Source organism: Ptychodera flava, chromosome 9, assembly GCF_041260155.1.
Source record: "Ptychodera flava strain L36383 chromosome 9, AS_Pfla_20210202, whole genome shotgun sequence".
NCBI classification, from domain to species: domain Eukaryota; kingdom Metazoa; phylum Hemichordata; class Enteropneusta; family Ptychoderidae; genus Ptychodera; species Ptychodera flava.
Genome location: NC_091936.1, coordinates 15,723,589 through 15,746,298, shown reverse-complemented (window position 1 = coordinate 15,746,298; position 22,710 = coordinate 15,723,589). Strand labels below are relative to the sequence as shown.

At 39.3% G+C, this 22,710-nt stretch overlaps 1 protein-coding gene across 4 annotated transcripts in view; it reads left to right on the top strand.

The window, feature by feature from the left end:
• Positions 1 to 22,710, top strand: part of LOC139140125 (lysophospholipid acyltransferase 2-like) — a 61,692-nt gene that overhangs the window by 8,501 nt on the left and 30,481 nt on the right. For 3 of the 4 annotated variants that reach the window (XM_070709159.1, XM_070709160.1, XM_070709161.1), the window contains exons 5-13: positions 635 to 690; positions 1,881 to 1,935; positions 4,268 to 4,445; positions 7,257 to 7,347; positions 8,298 to 8,399; positions 9,007 to 9,110; positions 9,889 to 10,086; positions 11,323 to 11,474; positions 12,253 to 14,026. In XM_070709159.1, the coding sequence (XP_070565260.1) occupies positions 635 to 690; positions 1,881 to 1,935; positions 4,268 to 4,445; positions 7,257 to 7,347; positions 8,298 to 8,399; positions 9,007 to 9,110; positions 9,889 to 10,086; positions 11,323 to 11,474; positions 12,253 to 12,421 (1,105 nt within the window). In that variant the 3' untranslated portion in view covers positions 12,422 to 14,026. Of the gene's footprint in view, positions 1 to 634; positions 691 to 1,880; positions 1,936 to 4,267; positions 4,446 to 7,256; positions 7,348 to 8,297; positions 8,400 to 9,006; positions 9,111 to 9,888; positions 10,087 to 11,322; positions 11,475 to 12,252; positions 14,027 to 22,710 lie in introns of those variants that run through there. The other variant, XM_070709162.1, reaches the window with a different exon arrangement.

Genomic DNA, 22,710 nt, shown 5'->3' with positions numbered 1-22,710 from the left:
AGGGGTTGTGGCCATTTTGAATTTTGTTGACTGGTAAATTGTACGTAATTTGCTTCTCTTGACCAAAGTTTGCACAGTGATCCATGCTTTTTAGTCCCTGCAGACCGAATGGATGCAAACATGAACAATTGCTGTCAAAATAGGGATTAGTAACTCTCAGAAACATGTGACCCAGTTGGGGCTATGTCATCAATGATGACGTTTAATCCATAATTTTGAAAGAGAATGGTTTAAAGTTTCCTTTACAAGAAGAAAAGTTGGAGCAAAAATTTTCCAATTTCAAGGTGAATTCTACCTTAAATGTGTTAGATTGTTCAGTTTTAGATTTCTGTAAAAAAGTTATGCACTTTGGTTAAATTCCCCTTTTGAATTTTCACTAAACAGATTACCTTATCTTTACTTGCATTTGTAGTATTCTTTGAATTTCATGAAGTGGTTCATGTTATGGTAATGATAAACATATTTTCTTTCAAGAGGTTTTGCTTTTTTCAGCTTCATTCATAATAACATCTTACCTGCAAGCATTGCGAATGCAATATTACTATGCATGGTAGTGATTGCTGACTAATTTCCTCCAGATAACAATATTATGCTGACATTGTAATCCATTTTTGACCAATTTGTTGTGTTGTAGATCTCTCATGATATTCACCGAGAAAATAACAAGCTTAGGTTGGAGCATACATGATGGTAGGTAAATTTGTTCGCATGAAACTGAATAAACTCATTGCTTGCCCAATGGAAGTGTTTCTCTTCGCTGTGCTGTTGTCCCAAGAGGACAATTCTTTGCTGCCATCTTCAAGTCAATACCTGGACTGATGAGGTCATAGCTTTGCTAATACAATGCAAACTTTGTTGACATTTTTGGATTACATTTTTGACATCTGACGACAGTAACTGCAAATGTGTAGTTTCTCTGGCAACCATCGGTAGACGCCTGTATTTAGTTTGTTTGATGTGGTTGATTAGGTGACTTGATCATATTGTATGGGCTATGATATCACCAGTCAAGATATGGGAGTGAAAAATGGCAGCGGACACTGTCTTGTCTCTTTGGATCAGCAAGTAGAGCAGCATTGCAAAGCGCCACCATTGGGCAAGGAGGGAATTTGTAGACTGAAGTGCCATATGGATTTTGAAGTCAGTTCCATGCCAGATGATCATTTCATTCAACTTTTGTGGAACTCAAAAAATTTACTGGAATGAGGATAATAACAACTTGTGTACACATATTATTATAAGTACTGTGTGTTACAGGTGTAAACGTTCATAGAAATAATAACCAGACATCTAGGCAGGTAACTTTTGTAATGTTGTCAGCAAAAGCAAAATAGATGTAGTAACTGCATAAATTACCCAATATGCTTTGCAAGCCTCTCAGCACATCAAATATCCGACAATTCCATCTGCTCATCAAAATAGTTGCTGTGAAATTTGCTCAGTCTGGCCTAACATTTTCCCGTCCAAGACAAGCGTTTGATTCCTACACTGTCATCTGATCTACTGCTTGTGTGAAATTCATTTTGAAGCAAGTAGTGTATAAATTAAGTTGTCTGTGACTCGTTTTTGCCGACATCGAAAATGTTATTTTTTCTACCATAGGAGATATACACGTTAGCGGCCATTTTGAATATGAAATACTGTTAAAGTGTAGATACTTTGTTTCTGTAATCTTAACCTTTGCACAGTAACTCCTGATTTGCATTCTTTATATACGAAAGGGAATGCTTTTCAGTCTTCCTCACAGACAATTTAAAGTTATACAAAAGTTGAAAAACTGTCTGTTCAGGGTGATCAAGTGCTACCTTGAGATGAATAATATAATATTGCCAATGAGTTATTTTACTGTGTGAATGTATATTTTATCGTCGTAATTTCAGGATTGGCTACAGATAGGACAAAACTCAGCGATTTACAGAATCAGAAAGCTGTCAGGTAAGTGGACTGATTCATTCATCAAGATATTCATACTATGTGACGTATTCTAACTTGCACAGGGCAGGGAGAGTCAGTGTTGTCCTTAGAAGCCGGGTGCCGGGTAAATAACCCGGCTGTTCTGCATTTTTTCCCGGCTACTTTTAACGTCATTAGATTGTTTTATAGACCTGTAATTTCGGGATTGCACTGCCAGCTGTTAGACGGCACACGCGTACGATTAGCAGACCCCTTTCCCCGCATGGAACTGCACAAACATAAAACAGTTTCTAAATACCCGTTTGTGGCTTTTTGAGCCCGATCTTTTATTTGTTAAATAGTGTGATTGGCTGATGGACGCGCCTTTAACGATGGCGTCAAAAAGAAATGTGGCGTCGGCCACTGGCACCTTGCCGATGGAATATTTTACCCGAAGAAAGCCCGTTCGAAAGGTATACTTGATTCCAAAAATATATTTAGTTTATGCATGAAAAACTTCAATTTCGCTAAATTTGTGAGAAAAAAGCGCCGAAAAGATGTGATTTTGATCGACGATTCGAAGTTCATGAGACTGAGAGTTTTCCGCCGCCGCGCTGGCTGCCAACGTCACGGTCACTACGAGTATGATCTTCTCAACAAATCAAGTTATTCTAAGAGCAATACCGACGCATTTTCTAGATTTAAAAAAATGAGCTAGAACTGATTTTTCTAGAAGCAACTGTTTATTTAAATAGGTATTTTTTTTCGTTCATTATATTTATGTACTAGAATCCACGGTGACAGGCATGTGTGTTGCCGACCGTTGCCGACCGGCGCATCATCGTCACGGCTCACGGCTTCACCGTGGCGCTGATCCCCTGTTGCAACACGTCGTGGATTCCGGCATGGGTTCAATTTCACTACGCTTCTCCATGTTCTCCATGTTGGGTTGCCCGATAGTGTCTTTCGACGGACCCTCTGAATCATTTTTTTTCACGGACTCGTGGAGCAAATTTGAAAGAAAATAGAGTTGTTTCCTTCCGACGCCTTGCTGCATATCTAGTTTGATCAAATTTGGGGACAGCAAAACGCGGTGATCGTGCGCGGTTTGCATTTAATAATTTTTGCAACATTTCTGTCAATCACGCACTTTGTGTCATAAGTTTCAGAAACTATCGCCAGTCTGAAAATTAGCAACTGACATGGTAACGTGCCTCTGACTCGACGATGCCGATTTTTCAGACTACACTCAGAGAATCCGAAACTTTCCACATAAAATGAGTGACTGACAGAAATGTTGCAACAAATTTAATGTTAAGCGGGCTCTCATCTCGTCTTGATGTTGCCTAAGCTCAGTCGCGGAGAGTGCTTTCGCAACCATTTGCGTATAGAAAACTCATAACAATGAAAAAATGCGTAGAGACTCAAGCCAATGCGTAATATTATTACGCAATGGATAGACTCTCTACGCATTTTTTCATTGTTATGAGTTTTCTATATACGCATTTTTTTTCGTAAATGCGAACAATGTTACAGTGAATTATCTTACCGATGTTTTTCTTAAGAAAAACGAATGTGTAGAATAGAATGAGTTTGATGGTTAGCGGAAACTACTATGTGGTAATGAAGAATGGGAAATGAGCAATGAAATGAGCAGACAGCGGGTGATTTAAGATTAAATGTTACATCTTCACTGAAAATAAAACCATAAGTGTGTCATAAATAATACAAACAAAACAAAATCATGTTTGTTTGTTTTGTTGTATGTGAGCCACGTCTGACACAGACACACAACAAAACTACTGTTTCAGTCTCAGCTAAATGTCACCTCAGATGCCACCAGAGAACACCATTTCCACTCCGAAATTTCATTTTTTGCCTTGCGAGAGGGGGGACACCCCCCTCTCGCGCTCTCCCCCCCCTCGTTCGCTACGCTCACTCGCCGCTCGGTCGCTTCGCTTCCTCGCAGTCCACCCGTCTACTTTCTGAAATTACCCGGCTACTTTTAAATATAAGGACAACACTGGAGAGTACCACACTGAGTAGCCAAGGCGGGGTCGTGAGAGAGTCTAGTGGTTTACCTTACATGCGATATACTAGTATAATGTATAGTTAGATTCATTTCCAAGTACATTATGTGACATGGGCATTCAATAGGACAATAAAGTGTGAGCATTTATTCTCTATTTGAAAAAATCTATTGTGCATTACTGGTTGTGAACCCAATCGAACTAGCAAAGGTCTTATGCTAACCTTACCTCAGGGGCCACCTAAGTTAAAGCAACTTTACACACTTCCAAATTGCAATAGGTCCACTGATTTTATATTTTTGCAAAAACTTATTATTTGCTTTGCTTTCGTTAATGTGAATCAGGCGAATTCCGACCATTGTGGAGTACATCAGTTATTTGTTCCATTTCCAAGGACTAGCGACAGGTCCATTTTGTTTCTACAAGGACTACATTGATTTCATAGAAGGGAAACATTTAGTGCCGTACAAGATCATAAAAGATGGCAAAGAAGTTGTCATCCACAAAGAACCACCAGTGACTGTGAGTAATAGCATTTGTGTACATCTTTGTGTTAGAAATGATAATATATAGCCAATGACTTGCAAGAATATTCATATATTGATATTTATATTCTTCTTAACTGTGTTTCATGAGTACCTTTGCCCTCAACTCAGTTCACTTTTAAAAACCTAACGAAAACATCTTTACACATCATTCATTTCCATGATCTAACATTGTATATGGAAGATTTAAAGTTGACTAGGCTTAGTCATATTACTGTTCTCACTGGGTGCTGTGCTGCTTATTATATTTGTTAAAAAATTTATAATGAAGTCTTTCAGAGAAAGATATTTGGACTTGCAAACCCAGAAGATACATACATGTACAGGCACCAATTGAAAGCTTCACAAAATGATTTGACGTAAAGTATGTTCTTGTGAGAGTCTGACAGCTGATCATCAGTAAATTCCTGAAGTAGAATTGTCATTCTACAAAGCAGCTACCATAACAAAGAGGGCGGCTTAGCTGTGATGCTTGAGTTTTAAAGTAGCGCTTAAATTTTCAGTTTTCCTGCCAGACCACTACAGCGGCAGACACTGCAACAATATTACATTGCCAATATAGTGCTGTTTAGAGGAAGACAGTGAAATTGGATGATGTTGTGTGAAATGAGCAAAAATGCAAAGAGATTTCACATGAAGTCAATGAGATACCAATGCCACTGCAGTAAGATACTTGCACGACATGATTGATTCATGACTCTTTCATCCCATATTGCTGTATACAGCTCCACCAAACTTCCTGAAAAAAAAAGGATTTACCGAGTCTAGTGGTGAGAGGGTATAAAGAGCCAGTACCTGTAAATATTGATGATGCACATTAGAATGCACCTCGGGACAGATAGTTGAACTCTCAAATTTCTACAATTCTTTTCTGATCTACTACTTGTGGGAGCTCATTTTAAAGCTTTTGAAGAAAAAAGAACCTTCACTGTCTTTGTTAGTCCCCACGGACACCGTCTGGGGGGACTTATAGGTTTGGTCATGTCCGTCCGTGCGTGCGTGCGTCCGTCCGTCCGTTCACGCAGATATCTCAGACATGCCCAGGTCAATTTCTTTCAAACTTTGCACAAGGATAGTACCCTACCCCATACAGATGCACGTCGATTTGTTTCACAATGCGATCAAATTTGGCCGTGTTAGAGGACTTTTTAGTTTTCACCTCCATAGACTCCCATGTATAAGGCAGTCCATAGACTCCAATGTATAAGGCAGTCCATTTACTCCCATGTATAAGGCCAAGAAAAATAAAAATTTAGTTTCTCATCGTATTCATATTGCAAAAAGGATGCAGTGACACAGTTTTTGGTCCCCACGGATGAAGTCCAGGGGGCTTATAGATTGGGTCATGTCCGTCCGTGAGTCCATCCGTGAGTCCATCCGTTCACGCAGATATCTCAGATATTTTGACAAAATGTCACGTGACCTTGGTGACCTTTGACCTCAAATGTATATATTTGTCCATAACTCAGTAACCACAAGTGCTACACCCTTCATATATGGTATGATGGGACAGCTTATGACGCCACATATTGTACCTCATTAATTATGTGCATATCTAATTTTGAGCGAGCCAATAGAGCTAGAGGTCTGATTTTTGGTATATAGGGATAACTTAGCAATACAATTTTTTTGACAAAATGTCACGTGACCTCGGTGACCTTTGACCTCAAATGTATATATTTGTCCATAACTCAGTAACCACAAGTGCTACACCCTTCATATATGGTATGATGGGACACCTTATGACGCCACATATTGTACCTCATTAATTATGTGCATATCTAATTTTGAGCGAACCAATAGAGCTGGATGTCTGATTTTTGGCATATAGGGATTAATTAGTAATACAAATTTTTTTCAAAATGTCACGTGACCTTATGACCTTTGACCTTGATTATACATATATATGCATAACTCGGTAACCACAAGTTCTATACCCTCCAATTCTGATAGGATATTTATAGACCTTTAGATGTCACATCTTGTACCTCATTTTTATGCGCATATGTATTTCTTGGCTGGCCAATACAGCTAGAGGTCTGATCTTTTTTCCCGATTTAGAACAATAACTTAGACATGCCTCTTGTGTTTCAAATTGGGAACAATGACATAGACCTATGTGTCCATAGATCTGAACATATACACTCCAGTGATACTTCTTAATGACCACATTTCCCTGCCCCATCAAGACTAATACTCCTATTACAAGTGGGGACTATGTCATTGTCAATGACTTGTTTTTTGAAAATCCAAAATTAATTTTTTTCCATGGAATTAACACAGGGAGGGTGGCCATTTTGAATTTCAAATATCACAAAATGTTAGGCAATTTGTTTCGCTAGTTCCAAACTTTGCCTGGTGACCCCCAATTTTGTAAAAGAATGGTTGAAATTTTCATTCAGGAAAGTTTGAGCAAAAGTTTAAGTTTTTCACTTTCGAGGCGCATACTACCTTAATGATAACCAGACTTTCATGTTCTACTCCTCAAAAGAAGTTGAGATGCTCTGTGCTGAGCTTATTGTTGTTATTGCTGACATATGAATTCTGTGCAACTAAGAATTCAAATGTAAACAATAACAGTGAAATTTAAATGGAAAGATGGTGTATTGACAAGCTAAATAGCTGGTGTTTCAACATGTGTTTTGAACTTGCAATTGACATACAAAATAAAAATAGTGAACAAAATCAGCAAAAGTTACAGTTGCTGGCTCTTTACTTAATCAAAAGAGTAGTTCTGAGATAAGTTATTATAGCTCTTGACTAACCTGTTTTCATTTTGTCATTCCAGGCTGTAGTCCTTCAGAAAATAGTAACATCCATCATGATAGTTGCCATATGTGCCCCTCTGACATCAATAATACCTTTAGAAGGAAACTTAGGTTGGTAACTGTAATGGAATTTCTTCTGATTTGCAAACAACGATGATCAAATGACCATGATGGTCTTTTTAATGTATGGAAGTGTACCATAATGAGTAACTACCATTTGTAAAAATTTGTAAAATTCAGCCCTCTTTAAAGGTATACAGTCACCTGTAATCTAAATATGCCCATATATGGTCAAAGGGGCATTCCTTGGTATTCAAAAATGCCCATGTGAGGGCGCTGATTTTAAAAAGCAGCCACCCGCTTAAAATCTGTGATTGGTTGGATTTTCTCTTTCCATGGTAATGTGGCAAAATTGGAACAGGTGACAGTATACCTTTAAGGCAGAATGTGCCTTGGGGACAGACATTCAGGCCCTCAAATATGTTCAATACCTTTTCTGATCTACCATTTGCAGCCTGCAGGGGCTCATTTTAAAGCTCCTTGGTGTAAGAAAAATGTAGACCTTAGATTTTTGAAAATCAAGAATGTTATTTTCCCCATTAAGTTAATGCTGGGATGACGGCCATTTTGAATATTGAAAGTTTCACTGAGAAAACTTTGAGCCTTTCAGCCTTTCACTTTTGAGGAGCAGTACTACCTTAAGTACAATCAACACTATTCTTTCAGTATTTTGTACCACAAATATTGATGTGAGTTTATTGTAAAGTAAAATTTGTGACAATCTTTGGTCCCTTTTCACTTTTATGCATGATATCATCTGCATCATGTATGTCATCAATCTTTATCCTTTTGGTACAAACAAACTTTTTCTGTGTTAACTCACAAGTGTAGGAGTCTGGTTCATCACCAAATTGTCATACATCTAACTTGCATTGTATAATTATGTACCAGAGTATAATTGAATGTCGGCAAAGGCTTGAATCAATATATATCTGTCCCTTGCTGTCTCTAGAATTGAATACTTTCATTTCTCTCTCAATTTTAAATGCTTCCTTTTTCAGATGAATCTGTACTGAAATCCCCATTCATTTATCGAATGCTGTATAGCTGGGCGTGTCTGTGGTTTGTGATCCATCCAGTATACTTCCTAGTATGGACCCTTGGTAAGAGGAATTTCACTGAATTTTTCAGTCTTTTGGTCTCAGTTAAAATCTTGTCAAATGCTTTAAGCAAAATATATGAGCACAGAATGAATACTGAAAAGCAACAATTGCTGGAGGTTATTAGTCCCCAAAGACTCTGTCCTGGTGGACTTATTGGTTTGGTCATGTCCATGCGTCCATGTGTTCGTGCATGCATGTGTCCGTTCACGCAGATGTCTCAGTGATGCCTGGAGTGATGTCATTCACCCACATCTACATTATGAAGATGCCTTTCAACATTGGAAAAGTTGTGAAATATTTGATTCTGAGGATCACACCCGGAAATCAGTTTTTTCGCAATTTGCCCGTTATTATCAACACTGGATGGCTGTGCCATCACAATATACTTGGAAATATGTACTTTGCTATCTAATCCTGAAACACACTTCATTCCATAAACACTGATTGCACTTCATTTAATTACTCAAAGTGCACCGCAGTGCAATGTTTATATCATCGTTTAATTATTCATAAGATAAAGATGCTGCTCTTTTCTCCTTGTATGCTGTCCTGTTTATAAATCTTTAGTGAGAAGCCTGGTCACTTATTTTGCTCTGTCCTTATATAGCTGACACAGCCTGCAATGCCTCTGGCTTTGGATTCAATGGTTACGACACAAATGGCACACCCAGATGGGACTTACTATCTAACATCAACCTCAAGCCATATTTGGTAAATAATGACCTTTTTTAAGTCGTCCTTCTTTCTAAAAAACCTAATCTACTTTTCTTGAATTATGAAGATATGCAGGATAACCGTGCCGATCATCATGTTTGTGTGATTGATTCATGGAGTGATGTCAGTCGTTTGCTATAAACTACCCTACTCTACACTATTTTTATATACTATATATAACTATATACTGAATGGTATACTTCATAACCCACAATTACAAACATTGAATTATACTTATTATTATTACTATTATAGTGCCCCTTGATTGCACAAGTATTATTATTATTATCATTATTATTACAGTTGTTGATATTATTATCACTATTATTTAAAATTTATTGTTATCTTTGTATAAAGAAAACAGTGGCATGTAAAAATTTCCATTATTAGGTATAGAAGTGATGGAAACCTTTTTACACCCAGCTCACTGTGTAATACCGGTACTAATAATCAAAAGTTTGCTTCAGAAATCAATAGGATCATATTAAAATTGGCATTCAATGGTTGACCTGAACACCCCTATATTCCCTGTATACAGGTCCACAATCATCATTGATGACAGTATCGTTTGACCAAACCATTATTTTCAAAGGTTGAATTTGAAGGGTGATCATATCATGTATCACTGCTAAGACATGAAGAATTAAGCCACAATGAAATATTTTTTTAATGTAGAGATTTGTTAATCAGGAAAATATCCATTTGTATTGAAAAATTAAACCTGTATAGAAACGTGTTGACTGATGAGAACTTCACCTTTTGTGTACCATTTCAGCTGTCATCAAATTTGAAACTGTCGATCGATAATTGGCACATGTCAGCCAATCGCTGGCTGAAGTACGTCAGCTATGAACGTCTTCCGTACCAGAAGCAAAGCCTGACCTTCCTTCTATCTCTAGTGTGGCACGGATTCCTTCCTGGCTACATCTGGTTCTACATTGGTGGTGTCACTCTCATTTTTACACAGAAGCAGGTGAGTCAATTAACGACGGATTCTGAAAGTCAGCTGATTTGATTCCACAAATATGTGTATATATATAACTGGTAAAAAAGTCAGAGCCAGGTTGATACTGATGCACCAAGAAATCTGTAGTACAAGTCCAAAGACTAGAGGACTGTTATGCAAAGTCTCACTAGAGAAATTATATAGAGCCCAAATATCTCTTGGCTACAGAACTGCCATCAAGAAAGGCACCTCCAGACTGAAAGACTTAAACCTTTTGCTCATGCTTCCGTCAAACTTTCATTGATTAATTTACCAAATTAAGAATAAAAATCAGTGGTCACCATGTAAACTTTTGTACTAAGACACAACCATACCTTTACCAGTATTTATGATTCAAAATGGTCACCATCCCTGTGTTAACTGTATGGGGAAAAGTTGAATTGTCAATTCCAACAAACTAAGACAGTGCAAACTTTACTTCAAAATGAGCATCCACAAGCAGTAGACCAGAGAAGTATTGGAAACAATTGAGGGTCAGAATATATTAAACCTTTATTCATCCACTGGGCTACATATATGTTTATAACACACCTCCTCCGCAGTCTGTATTCTAATTCGCCAATTGATAGTCACGTGGGATGCGTTCTTTTTGTGCTGATCCACGTAAACAACGTCATCAGGCATCATTTGTCAGAACTGTCGCCTGCCAGGCATCAGTTCAGAAAATGATGCCAGCTGACGTCAAAAAACATTGGCTCATGCGCGAACTGGAATGTAAACAAAGATGTTGTCTGCGGTCGAGCAAAAAATGATAGTCGAGAAATTTCTCGGTTTATCCTACTTTCTGAAGAAGAACTGAATGCTCTGAGTGCCAACAAGGACTCGAAACGAACGAAAACGATAATCAAAGGTGCATTGAATGTTTTGCAGAATTATTGCGATCCTGTCGGGAAAAGCTTTTTTGCCGAACCACTTCAACATAAGCTTATTACATCATTATTGCGACAAGTTTTGTGCATAGTATGTTCTTATACAAGGCTACGGATGAGGTGTGTTATAAAACACATATTGACTGGCCATGCGGGCAACAGCATACGTCTTTAACCCCTCGGGCCTGTGAGTCACCCCCAAAAACAAGCTGTTTCCCTCGGCCTACGGCCTCGGGAAACAGTCTGTTTTTTGGGGTGACTCACAGTCCCTCGGGGTACAGACGTATGCTGTTGACCTAATGGCCAGTCAATATGTGTATAATATACATTGCAGGGTCGATATGTGGTCCGTCCACACTTCACAACTTCAAGACTGAGGAAGTTTCTCTATGACCTTGCAACGTGGGCAGGCCACTGGATTATATTATCCTACCTGGTTACCATGTTTCAGTTTCGTGACAATGCACGTATTGTCAAGTTTGGAAGGTATGTTTTTGTCCATGTCTCATTTCATGTTTTGACATGGTTGGTGCAATATACATTATACTAACATTGTCAGCAAGACAGTTGTTGACATGATCATCAAAGGCTTCATTATCTATAGAAAGTTATTTTTGAAAAAAAATTTGCACACATTTTTGATTTGAATTTTAATAACCCCCTCATGGGTGAAATTGTAGTTTGAACTAACCCACGACACCAACTTCTTGTTACCGTAAGAGAATTTGTGACATCTGTGTTTAATGATTGTCTGTTTTGTGACAGTTTCTTTTAGACAATTGATACCAAAGCTTGAGTTCTTTGTGATATTTAGTCGCAACCGCAGACATTAACAGAGTTCGAGTAAGTTGTTTCTGGTCAGAAACAGTGTATGTACTTAAGGTAGTATACACCTCGAAAGTGAAAGACTTAAACTTTTGTTCAAACTTGCTCAAACGAAACTTTCAACCATTCTCTTACCAAATCAACAATAAAAATCGGGGGTCACTGTGCAAAGTTCGGAACTATCTAAACAAATTGGCCAACATTTTGCAATTTTTGAAATTAAAAATGGCCGCCATCCATGTGTTAACTCTATTGGGGAAAATTAAATTTTTGATTTTCGAAAAACTAAGACAGTAAAAGTTTTTCTTTCTTCAAGAGCTTTAAAATGAGCCCCCACATGTGGTAGATCAGAAAAGAATTGCAGAAATTTGAGAGTCTGATTGCCTGTCCCCGAGGCGCGTTCTACCTTAACAATGAATCTTTCTCTTCTGACCAACAGAGCCAACTACTTCTGGGGTCAGATTGTCATGGTTATCTTGATAATACTTTTTCATTTGAAGAAACCACCAAAGAACCTAGACAGTAAAGATGGCAACCAAAATAAGACTTCATCACTTGGCAGTGACCAGGACAACTCACAGAGGAACAAACCCGTGAAAGTAGATTGAAACAGCTGATTCTTTCTCTGATAGCATTTTGGTACTACTGCTCACACACCTGTGGTGAGACAGGTGAAATGGGCTGAAATTTGTTCACATTTTTTTTCACATGTCAAAAATTGGGAATACTACATACTTTGAATGCTATTTTTGTACTTGTTACATATTCCGATTTGAAAATGGGCATTTCATTGCTCCAGTTGTAAAGCTAACTCTTTGAATGCAGTAATTTTTTCTCCACCAAAATTTTAGTGCAACAGTTTACCAAATTTTCATTAATTTTTTTTCTGGAAATTTTTTATAATTTAGAACATATTGATATCACTTTTCATTGGTTACAAGTTGTGATCAAAAATTTGGGGAAAAAATCTGAAGAAAATTTGATTGGATTTGCAAAAGATTGTTTGGGTTATATTTATTATTTTATAATGGCAAAATAATTGACTTTAGCTTTCAGAGGATTAACAGAGGGCCTTGGCATTGCCCTTTGACAGTGAGAATTCACTTTATATGAATGTTTCATTGGCTGTTGCCTGAATTCTAATATTGACAGAGGGACTTTGCTGAAGTTGACACAAAGATTTTGTATTCTTTTCTGACGCTGTGCAGAATTCCCATCTGATACAGCAGGGATTTATGCACTACACACTTTTTTCCGATGAAGTGCTTCTCCGTGAGGGATGAGAGGTGAGGCTGGCACCAAAGATGAAGACAATTCATTTGCCCTGCATAGCCTTGATGAGCAGCCATCTGTAGAATCTCAGGGTTTTCTGATCTGGTCTTCCAAACGCTGGCTGAAAGATGTTTCTTTAGTACAGGACTTTTCAAAATCCAAAAATCGGGGAGTGTTAGTGGAAAAAAATGAAAGTTATGCTTCTTTTGCAAATGAAATGGAGCTGATGAAAACTGTGGAATTCTAACTAAAAATGTATACATGCTCTGTACAGTTGGAAAAATCGAGTCAAAATCTTGGAACAAAAGAAATTGAATGCTGTAACTCTGAAACCTGTTTGGATCTAATGTGTTATTCATAATTCAACAACAATGTAGAAAAAAACCAAAAAGAAATATTTTTATTCCTATTCATCAAAGCATTTTAGCAAGTAAACAGTATTATAGATTTCTCTGTGGTTTTTGGTACATTACATTGGCAGGGTGTTTTATCAAAATAATTTTATGCTGCGTCAGAAATTTCAAACTTTTATGAATGTTTGGTTCAAATAATCAGAGGAAAAACACTATTGATGGTTTTATACTATATAATATTTGAAACCAGCTCTCAGGGCTTTACTGTTGACAGTTTTTGTCATGACAAGTTTATTGTATGATAGTGAGATATTTTATTAATATGAAGGACAAGTTTATTCTGTGATTGTGAGATACTTTACTGATATAAAGTTCATGTATTTTGGAATGTGCATTTTTGTATTGCCACTTATCAAAATTAATACTGACAACTATTGCTGGTAGTGAGAAAAATTCACCATATTGCGGCATCCACCAGCCTCATGAATATGGAACATAACATAGCATAAATTAACAAGGTTAATGATCTGATTCAGTTTTAAGTTTATTTGAAAACTTGACTATGGTTAATTAATGTATGTCACATCATATCGATGTTATATGTAAATTTTTCTTCACATCTGAAATCAGTGACAAAAGAGCTGTCCAAATCCTATTGCATTGATTCCACGCCAATACATTTACTGAAGACTGAAAGAATCAGTCAGAAGACTGAAAGAATCAGTCAATACAAAACTGTTCCATCTTCTCACAAATCAGCTATTGTGACACCCTCTCTGAAAAAACCTTCACTGGATTTTAACATTCTCAAGAACTTTTCATCTCAAAAGCCCCTGAAAAAGTGGTTGCCGTGAGACTTAACGAATTTTTTGGTAAAAATTTGCTTGTCCAACCTCTACACTCCGCATATAGACAATATATATATATATATATATATATATATATATATATATATATATATATATATATATATATATATATATATATATATATATATATATATATATATATATATATACATGTGTGTGTGTAGGTGTGTGTGTGTTTTGTTTAATATTTTTACTTTATGAATGAAAGCCCCAGTAATGCTAACTTGTCATGATAATTTCACCATTTTTATTTTGAATGTGAACCGTAATTCCTTGTTCTCCTCCCTTAAGAATGTTGATATACACATTATCATATGACATGGAAAATATCTTTTACACTTGTGACGTTACCGTAAAATGTCAGGCCTGACATGGGAAGGTAAACGTCATCAGTTTGAGTGCGCCGGAACTATTTCAAAGATGGCGACTTTCAATCAAAACAAACTCGCCATTTTCTAATTCTATCCATTCATTTTTTTAATTGTAGGATACGATAAAAAAACCCCTTAATTTGATGTACCTCATTGGAAACATTTTTAGTCCCCACGGACACCGTCCGGGGGGACTTATAGGTTTGGTCATGTCCGTGCGTGCGTGCGTCCGTCCGTGCGTCCGTCCGTCCGTCCGTTCACGCAGATATCTCAGACATGCCCAGGTCAATTTCTTTCAAACTTTGCACAAGGATAGTACCCTACCCCATACAGATGCACGTCGATTTGTTTCACAATGCGATCAAATTTGGCCGTGTTAGAGGACTTTTTAGTTTTCACCTCCATAGACTCCCATGTATAAGGCAGTCTCCATAGACTCCCATGTATAAGGCAGTCCATAGACTTCCATGTATAAGGCAGTCCATAGACTTCCATGTATAAGGCAGTCCATAGACTCCCATGTATAAGGCAGTCCATAGACTCCCATGTATAAGGCCAAGAAAAATAAAAATTTAGTTTCTCATCGTATTCATATTGCAAAAAGGATGCAGTGACACAGTTTTTAGTCCCCACGGATGAAGTCCAGGGGGCTTATAGATTGGGTCATGTCCGTCCGTGAGTCCATCCGTTCACGCAGATATCTCAGATATTTTGACAAAATGTAACGTGACCTTGGTGACCTTTGACCTCAAATATATATTTGTCCATAACTCAGTAACCACAAGTGCTACACCCTTCATATATGGTATGATGGGACAGCTTATGACGCCACATATTGTACCTCATTAATGATGCGCATATCTAATTTTGAGCGAGCCAATAGAGCTAGAGGTCTGATTTTTGGTATATAGGGATAACTTAGCAATACAATATTTTTGACAAAATGTCACGTGACCTCGGTGACCTTTGACCTCAAATATACATATTTGTCCATAACTCAGTAACCACAAGTGCTACACCCTTCATATATGGTATGATGGACAGCTTATGACGCCACATATTGTACCTCATTAATTATGTGCATATCTAATTTTGAGCGAGTCAATAGAGCTAGAGGTCTGATTTTTGGTATATAGGGATAACTTAGCAATACAATTTTTGACAAATGTCACGTGACCTCGGTGACCTTTGACCTCAAATATACATATTTTTCCATAACTCGGTAACCACAAGTGCTACACCCTTCATGTTTGGTATGATTGGACACCTTATGACGCCACATACTGTACCTCAATAATTATGCACATATCTCATTCTGAGCAAGCCATAGAGCTGGATGTCTGATTTTTGGTATATACGGACAACTATAGGATAGAAATTTTTTGACCAAATGTCATGTGACCTCGATGACCTTTGACCTCAAATATACGTTTATGTCGATAAATACGTAACCACAAGTGCTATGTCCTTTATATTTAGTAGGGTGGGAGACCTTATGACAACACACGCTTTACCTCTTAATTATGCACACATGTTATTCTGGGCAAGCGAATAGAGCTAGAGGTGTGATTTTTGGCAGATAGGGATTAATTAACAATACAATTTTTTTCAAAATGTCATGTGACCTTATGACCTTTGACCTTGATTATACATATATATGCATAACTCAGTAACCACAAGTTCTATACACTCCAATTCTGATAGGATATTAGACCTTAAGATGTCACACTTGTACCTCATTATTATGCGCATATGTATTTCTTAGCTGGCCAATACAGCTAGAGGTCTGATCTTTTTTCCCGATTTAGAACCATAACTTAGACATGCCTCATGTGTTTCAAATTGGGAACAACGACATAGACCTATGTGCCCATAGATCCCAACATATACACTCCAGTGATACTTAGGGAAGCCTTAAAGCCCGGTGCGGGGTATAAAAGACCCCTAACTCATCAAAAATTCATAATGGCGCTTGAGTGACAACTGGCAACAGCAAGGTAGACCGCTCCGTGAAAATCAGCCGAAGCGATTCTCAAACAAACATTATTGGCATGCCATAAACATAGACTGTTTCATAAACACGTAGGCCATACAGGTATGCGCAACGTTTCACAAAGCATTTTAAAATTACGACGATTTGGGGAAAAATCGCTTTCGTAACAAAGGAAATGGCCCCTAGGGAACAGTCGTTCCGTGATTCAAACAATTGTCAATCATTCAGTGACGCGCAGAGGTGTAAACTGGTCAAACATTTGCTGTGCATACGTGAACAATTACGATGTAAACAAACCATGTGTACGCTTAGAGTTACATGTATATTGGCGTGCACACAGTATGAAAACTTCGTGGTTGTCATAAACTATTTTACTAACAAGTGTTTATGATGCAATGACATCGCGAAAGTGTGACTTAGCAAGAGATGAGTCAGTACGATGTATTCCTGAGAAAAGTGCGTACACTGTATTAGGGAGCGTTCAGTTTTTACGGCCGGGGGGGGGGCCGGCAAAATCTGTCGCCGGTGTTCAAAAAAGATAGAACCCCCCCCCCCTGCATTTTTCGTGAAAAAAGATGACCCCCGCTTAAAAATAACTAAAACCCATATGTCAAATTTACCCGCATGGTTTGGATTTGAACTCCGGTACGCGGCGCACTTTATTCGTGTAGCAGAGATGCCAGTGCACAAACTTCTCAGCCACATCCATTGAAACGTCTGTTAATTAGGACGACTGTAAGGCAATTTTTAACTTCATTTCCATAGACAACTCATGTCCATGGACATTGTATAAAGTGAACTTTATTGGAGTGGTTCGCCAAAGGCAGCCCTCCAGTTAAGAGTGTCATGGGCCATTACGTAAAGTCAACTTTATTCTAGTGGGCCACCAAAGGTGGCCAGCCGGTAAAGAGGGTCGATCATGGCTATTGCATAAAGTAGACTTTACTCCCAGCTTTCAACAGGGCCGCTGAAGGCGCACGGCCATTAAGATTGCCGTGTGGGGTATTACATAAAGTCAATTTATTGGAGTGGGCCGCCGCAGGCGGCCCGCCGGTAAAGAGGGTCGATCATGGCATTGCATGAAGTAAACCTAATTGGAGTGGGCCGCCAAAGGCGTCTGCCTGTTAAGAGGGTCATGGGTAATACATAATGTATATTTATTGTAGTGGGCCGCCGAAGGCGGCCCGCCGGTAAAGAGGGTCGATCATGGCAATGGCATAAAGTGAACTTTTTGTTGGTTTTATGTTTTTGAAAATGTGGTGGCCCCCCCTTTCCTACCAGTGAAAAAGCGATGACCCCCCCTTTGCGGATTCCAAAATTTTGATGACCCCCCCCCCTGGATTTTGCCGGCCCCCCCCCCCCCCCGGCCGTAAAAACTGAACGGTACCTTATACAAAACTGTAGGCAGAGTCCATAGTTTGCATTGACAATGACATCGAAAACAAATAAACATCAAAGCATTGCGGTAGCAGTCAAAGAGAGCCACTTTTTTTAAACAGCCCTCCAAATCTACGGCCGAAAGTACCGGTACGCTACAGTCGCTTTTGATATAAATGCTAGCCCTGAAAACGGCCGCATGGTTTGTACATGTACACGTGTTCTCACACATGGCAATGACATGTCGTGTTCGGAGGGTTGGTAAGGTTTTGACATACCGGTTGCCCTAGTAACGTTTGGACTTCTGTTGTGAGAATTAAACAAAGCTTGTAAGACATCAAAACATTGTATTTGTCGGTTCAAGGTGAGCAAGTGAGCGTCATCACCCGATCTTCTTTGATAGGCTCAGGCCTAAGAGGATACGTATGTCCGAGATCGGCTCATTGAGTTGGCACTACATCGTAAGATTTCGATAAAGTTTAGACTTTAATTTCTTCCATAACGAAGATATCTATGAACCAAGTCCGTGGTTTATCCCATTGCTCTGAAAATAAACATAACTCGTGATGAGTTTTCCGGGGTCACCCTCAAAGCAACCGAGCAGCCGACCTCGATCGCTTACAGATATCGTGGTACGCGAGATTCATGGAATTCTCGATCCTTCCGTGATGTAGTGAACTTACTTCATTTTTTTTTATTTTCGCAATCGGTCATGACGTCGCGTCGTTCACCCATTTCCTACCATTTTCCTGACCGTGTTTCTCAGTCAATGTTCAGATCGGTAATTCGTGATTTCCACATACGAAATTGACAGCTTCGGATTATTTTTAATGTTTATGTTTATTACTTTCTTGATGATTATTTCCACTACGTACGGCGCCAATTCCGTATGTAGATATGGCGGTCAGTAGCCGAATCATTCTCGAACGATGACATGACTCCGAAACTTCAGTAAATCAACGCAGCAAAAACTTCAATCGATCAACTCAGCAAGTTCCTGTTTGATGAAATTGATATTTTTTCCTTCTCTCTTTTTTCTTTCGCGTATTGCGAAGGCTGTACCTATAGTCCGAGCGTGATTTGAGAGCAAACAGATTACGCAGATAATGCAAACGATAGCAACCGTTACCAACAGACTCATTATGCAGAGCCATGCCCCAAACGCCCACTCAAACTTGGCATTAATCCGGATCCCGTCCATTCGCGCCGGGCTTTAATGACCACATTTCCCTGCCCATCAAGACTAATACTCCTATTACAAGTGGGGACATGTCATTTTCAATGACTTGTTTTGAAAAAGGCTGTTTAGAGGTTATCATATTAAACTGAATAAAAATATATTTCTTGAAACAAAGAACGGGAATCACGAGATCTCCCGGCCGCCCGGCCGGCTCGCTTTGCCGCGCGCTCAACGGTGACGAACGCGTACTGTAGACTGTAGTGTGGTGTTGAGTGACCGTTCGTAAACAATTTATTTCCGTTTGCAAAATTAACGCGCGGTACGTTTTGTGGGTAATTTTCGAACAGTTAAGCTCAAAAATAAACAAGTGTTTTGTCGTTGCCATTTATTTTTCCAATCCCCCAAATAAATAATCACGATCAAATGAAATGTGCCTCTTCTGTTGTCATTTTGTGCGGGAAACAACCTGATCTGTTGTCATTTGCCAAGATGTCGTTCGACAGTGACCTCAGCGAATTTTAGCTCTTGCCGATTCTCTATCTGAAGACGAAATTTTCCAGCAATTACCACCCTGGACATGCCATCAACAACAAAAACAACAACGTTCACGCTATGCCGAATTCTCACTTGATGAGGAGGAAGAATTTGTCACCTTGCAGAGAAAGAAAAATACCATCAGAAGTACCAACACTGCCGTCAAACAGTTCTTACTGTGGCTGAAGGCAATGAAACCAAACGAGCATCGACCACTCCTTGAAATTCAAGCAACCGATCTCGATTCGTATTTAGCCGGCTATTTCCTGGGTACGAGACAGAGTGATGGCCGCGAATACGAGCCGGACACACTGACTGGCTACCAACGTGGGATAGACCGCTTTCTCCAGGAGAATAATTACGGACACTCTATAATCAGAGATGACGAGTTTAAAAGATCGCGTAAATGTCTGGCCGCAAAACGTTCTCAACTGAAGAAACTAGGCATGGGAAACAAACCTAATGCAGCAGATGCCCTGACCAGCGAGGAGGAAGCGATCTTTGTGGAGAAAGGCATCGTTGGACGAAACAATCCTGAGTCCCTGTTTTACGCGGTGTGGTTAAACAACACAAAAATACTTGGCTTTCGGGGTGGACAGGAAAATCGTCAACTAGCATGGGGTGACATCACGCTCAAAGCAACGCCGAATGGATCTGAATACCTCGAATTTAACGAACGCGAAACTAAAACACGGCACGGACAGATTGGGGCGATCCGGCAATTCAGCCCCAAGATCTTCGCAACCCCGACAAAACCGGACACTTGTCCCGTCACAACGTACAAGGTATTCAGAGATCGTCGACCCGCGGAGATGTGTTGCGACTCCAGCCCATTCTATCTGTCAATAAATTACAACCCCGAGAGCCAAGTATGGTACAAAAAACAGCCGATGGGACAGAACAAACTTGCTACTGTGCTGAAGACCATGGCAGAGAAAGCGGGAATCACTGGGAAAAAGGTAAATCACAGCGTAAGAAAGACTGCCATTACCAAATTAGTCTGGTTCCCTGACCCATTTCCCCGGTAGAGGGCGTGGGGAAATATAGGGTCAGGTACCGGGTAGCCATCTTGAACAGAATTTTGTTCAAGATGGCGGAGGTTAGTCACCTGACAGAACAAGCTACAACAAATATGGCTGCTACCATGAAAACGCCGGTCAAAATTCGACTGGATCAGAATTATGTTCGAACACAGGTATCCGAACCAAAAACATTGGCACACGAGACGGGAAACATAAACTGAAAGGATTAATCCAGAAGTACGGGGAAATAGAGGTGATTGAAGGCTGGCTGTGATATCGCAGCAGTACTTGTGGCGTGGTATCGAACGCGCTAGGGTCATTGAGGGCATCGCCGCGCCGACTGTGGCGTGACCCCAATGACCAGAGCACGTTCGATACACGCCACAAGTACTGCTGTTAATTGAAAGCAAACTTTGTTGGAACTGTGAACGACGATTGATTTCGATGGATAGAATGGTGTCCGATTTCGTGAAAAATGCCAGGCATCATGTCGACGTTCTAAAAGTATCAAGAGGTGTGCTAAATCACAGTGGCTAAATCATGGAGGTAAAAAGTATTTCTTTCTACCTCCACGGCTATGTGGTACAAACAAGAAGTTGGTGTCAAGTGAGCCTGAAAGTGCGAAACCCAAGAAACATGAGAAAAAGTTACAAGTGTTACTTTCATCCAATCATAGCTTGTTTTATTTTAACCCAATAGCGTCCATGTTTACATTAGCCGGTACCTGACCCTATATTTCCCCACGCCCTCTACCGGGGAAATGGGTCAGGGAACCAGACTATTACCAAATTGCATCACGCCGGAATTCCGCCGACACAAATCCAGCAACTGTCGGGACACAAAAATATCCAAAGTGTCAATCACTACGCAACAGCGTCATTCGAGCAGCAGCAGCAAATGTCGGATATTCTCAGTGATCCAACCCCGTCCACGTCTGCCATCGCTAACAGAGAGTCAACCCCGCTTACCTTCTCTTCAAGTTCAAGTCAACAATCGGCCAGTCACCACCGATCAACATCAGGCGTATTCAGCAGTGCGACGATCTACGGTGGCACCTTCACTGTCAACATGGTCGCACCAACTCAGAAAGTGTCAGCTCCGAGTCCGATGAGAAAGCGGCGGAGAATAATATTTGAATCTTCAAGCTCAGAGAGTTCACAGGACTGAACTTGATACAAACTGACATTTTAACGAAGTTTACTGTTGTCATTTTGTACGAACAAAGTTGTTCCAAGCCATTTCTCGAGTCGTTGTTTAGATTTTACGGCAGGTGTTTCCCGTTTTTCCCACGCTCAAACATACAATCAAATACAAGCAATCAAAATAAAAAGACACGCTTAATTTGTAATTTGCAATGATCAATATATTGATTTGAAGAAAACTTGAAATTTACATTAAATTCTTAATTTTTAAACGATGTTTACTACGTTTTATGAGGTTTTGAAATGCTGTTCTATGCATACACTCCGCGCTGTGTGCTAAGCTTGCAAGATGCAATGTTGACATGTTGTAATTGTTCACGATTTTTTGAAGTTCTAATTAAAACCGAAGATTTTCAATGAAAATCACCTTGCATCCTTGTATTTCATGACGAATGGATCAGAAATATGACATGTTTAAGTATCAGTGTGAATGATATACGTACGAATGCACGAAGTATGGAATAATCCAGGATTCTTAGAGGTAATCCTTCCCTCGTGTTCTGTGGACGCACTTGACCCAGACTTGTTCATTGAGGTCAACCGAACGTGTGCGGAAGTATATATCCACAAAAAAATAGTGCAAATTTTAGATCGTCCGGCCGTGTATTAAAAGTGGCCAAACTATTAAAAGTCAAAACAATAGTTTGTCATATGATAAATAGGTTATCGCTCAATATCAATTGTTCGTAGAGATGCGTTACTACTCGTGCCGTCATGGGCCGCA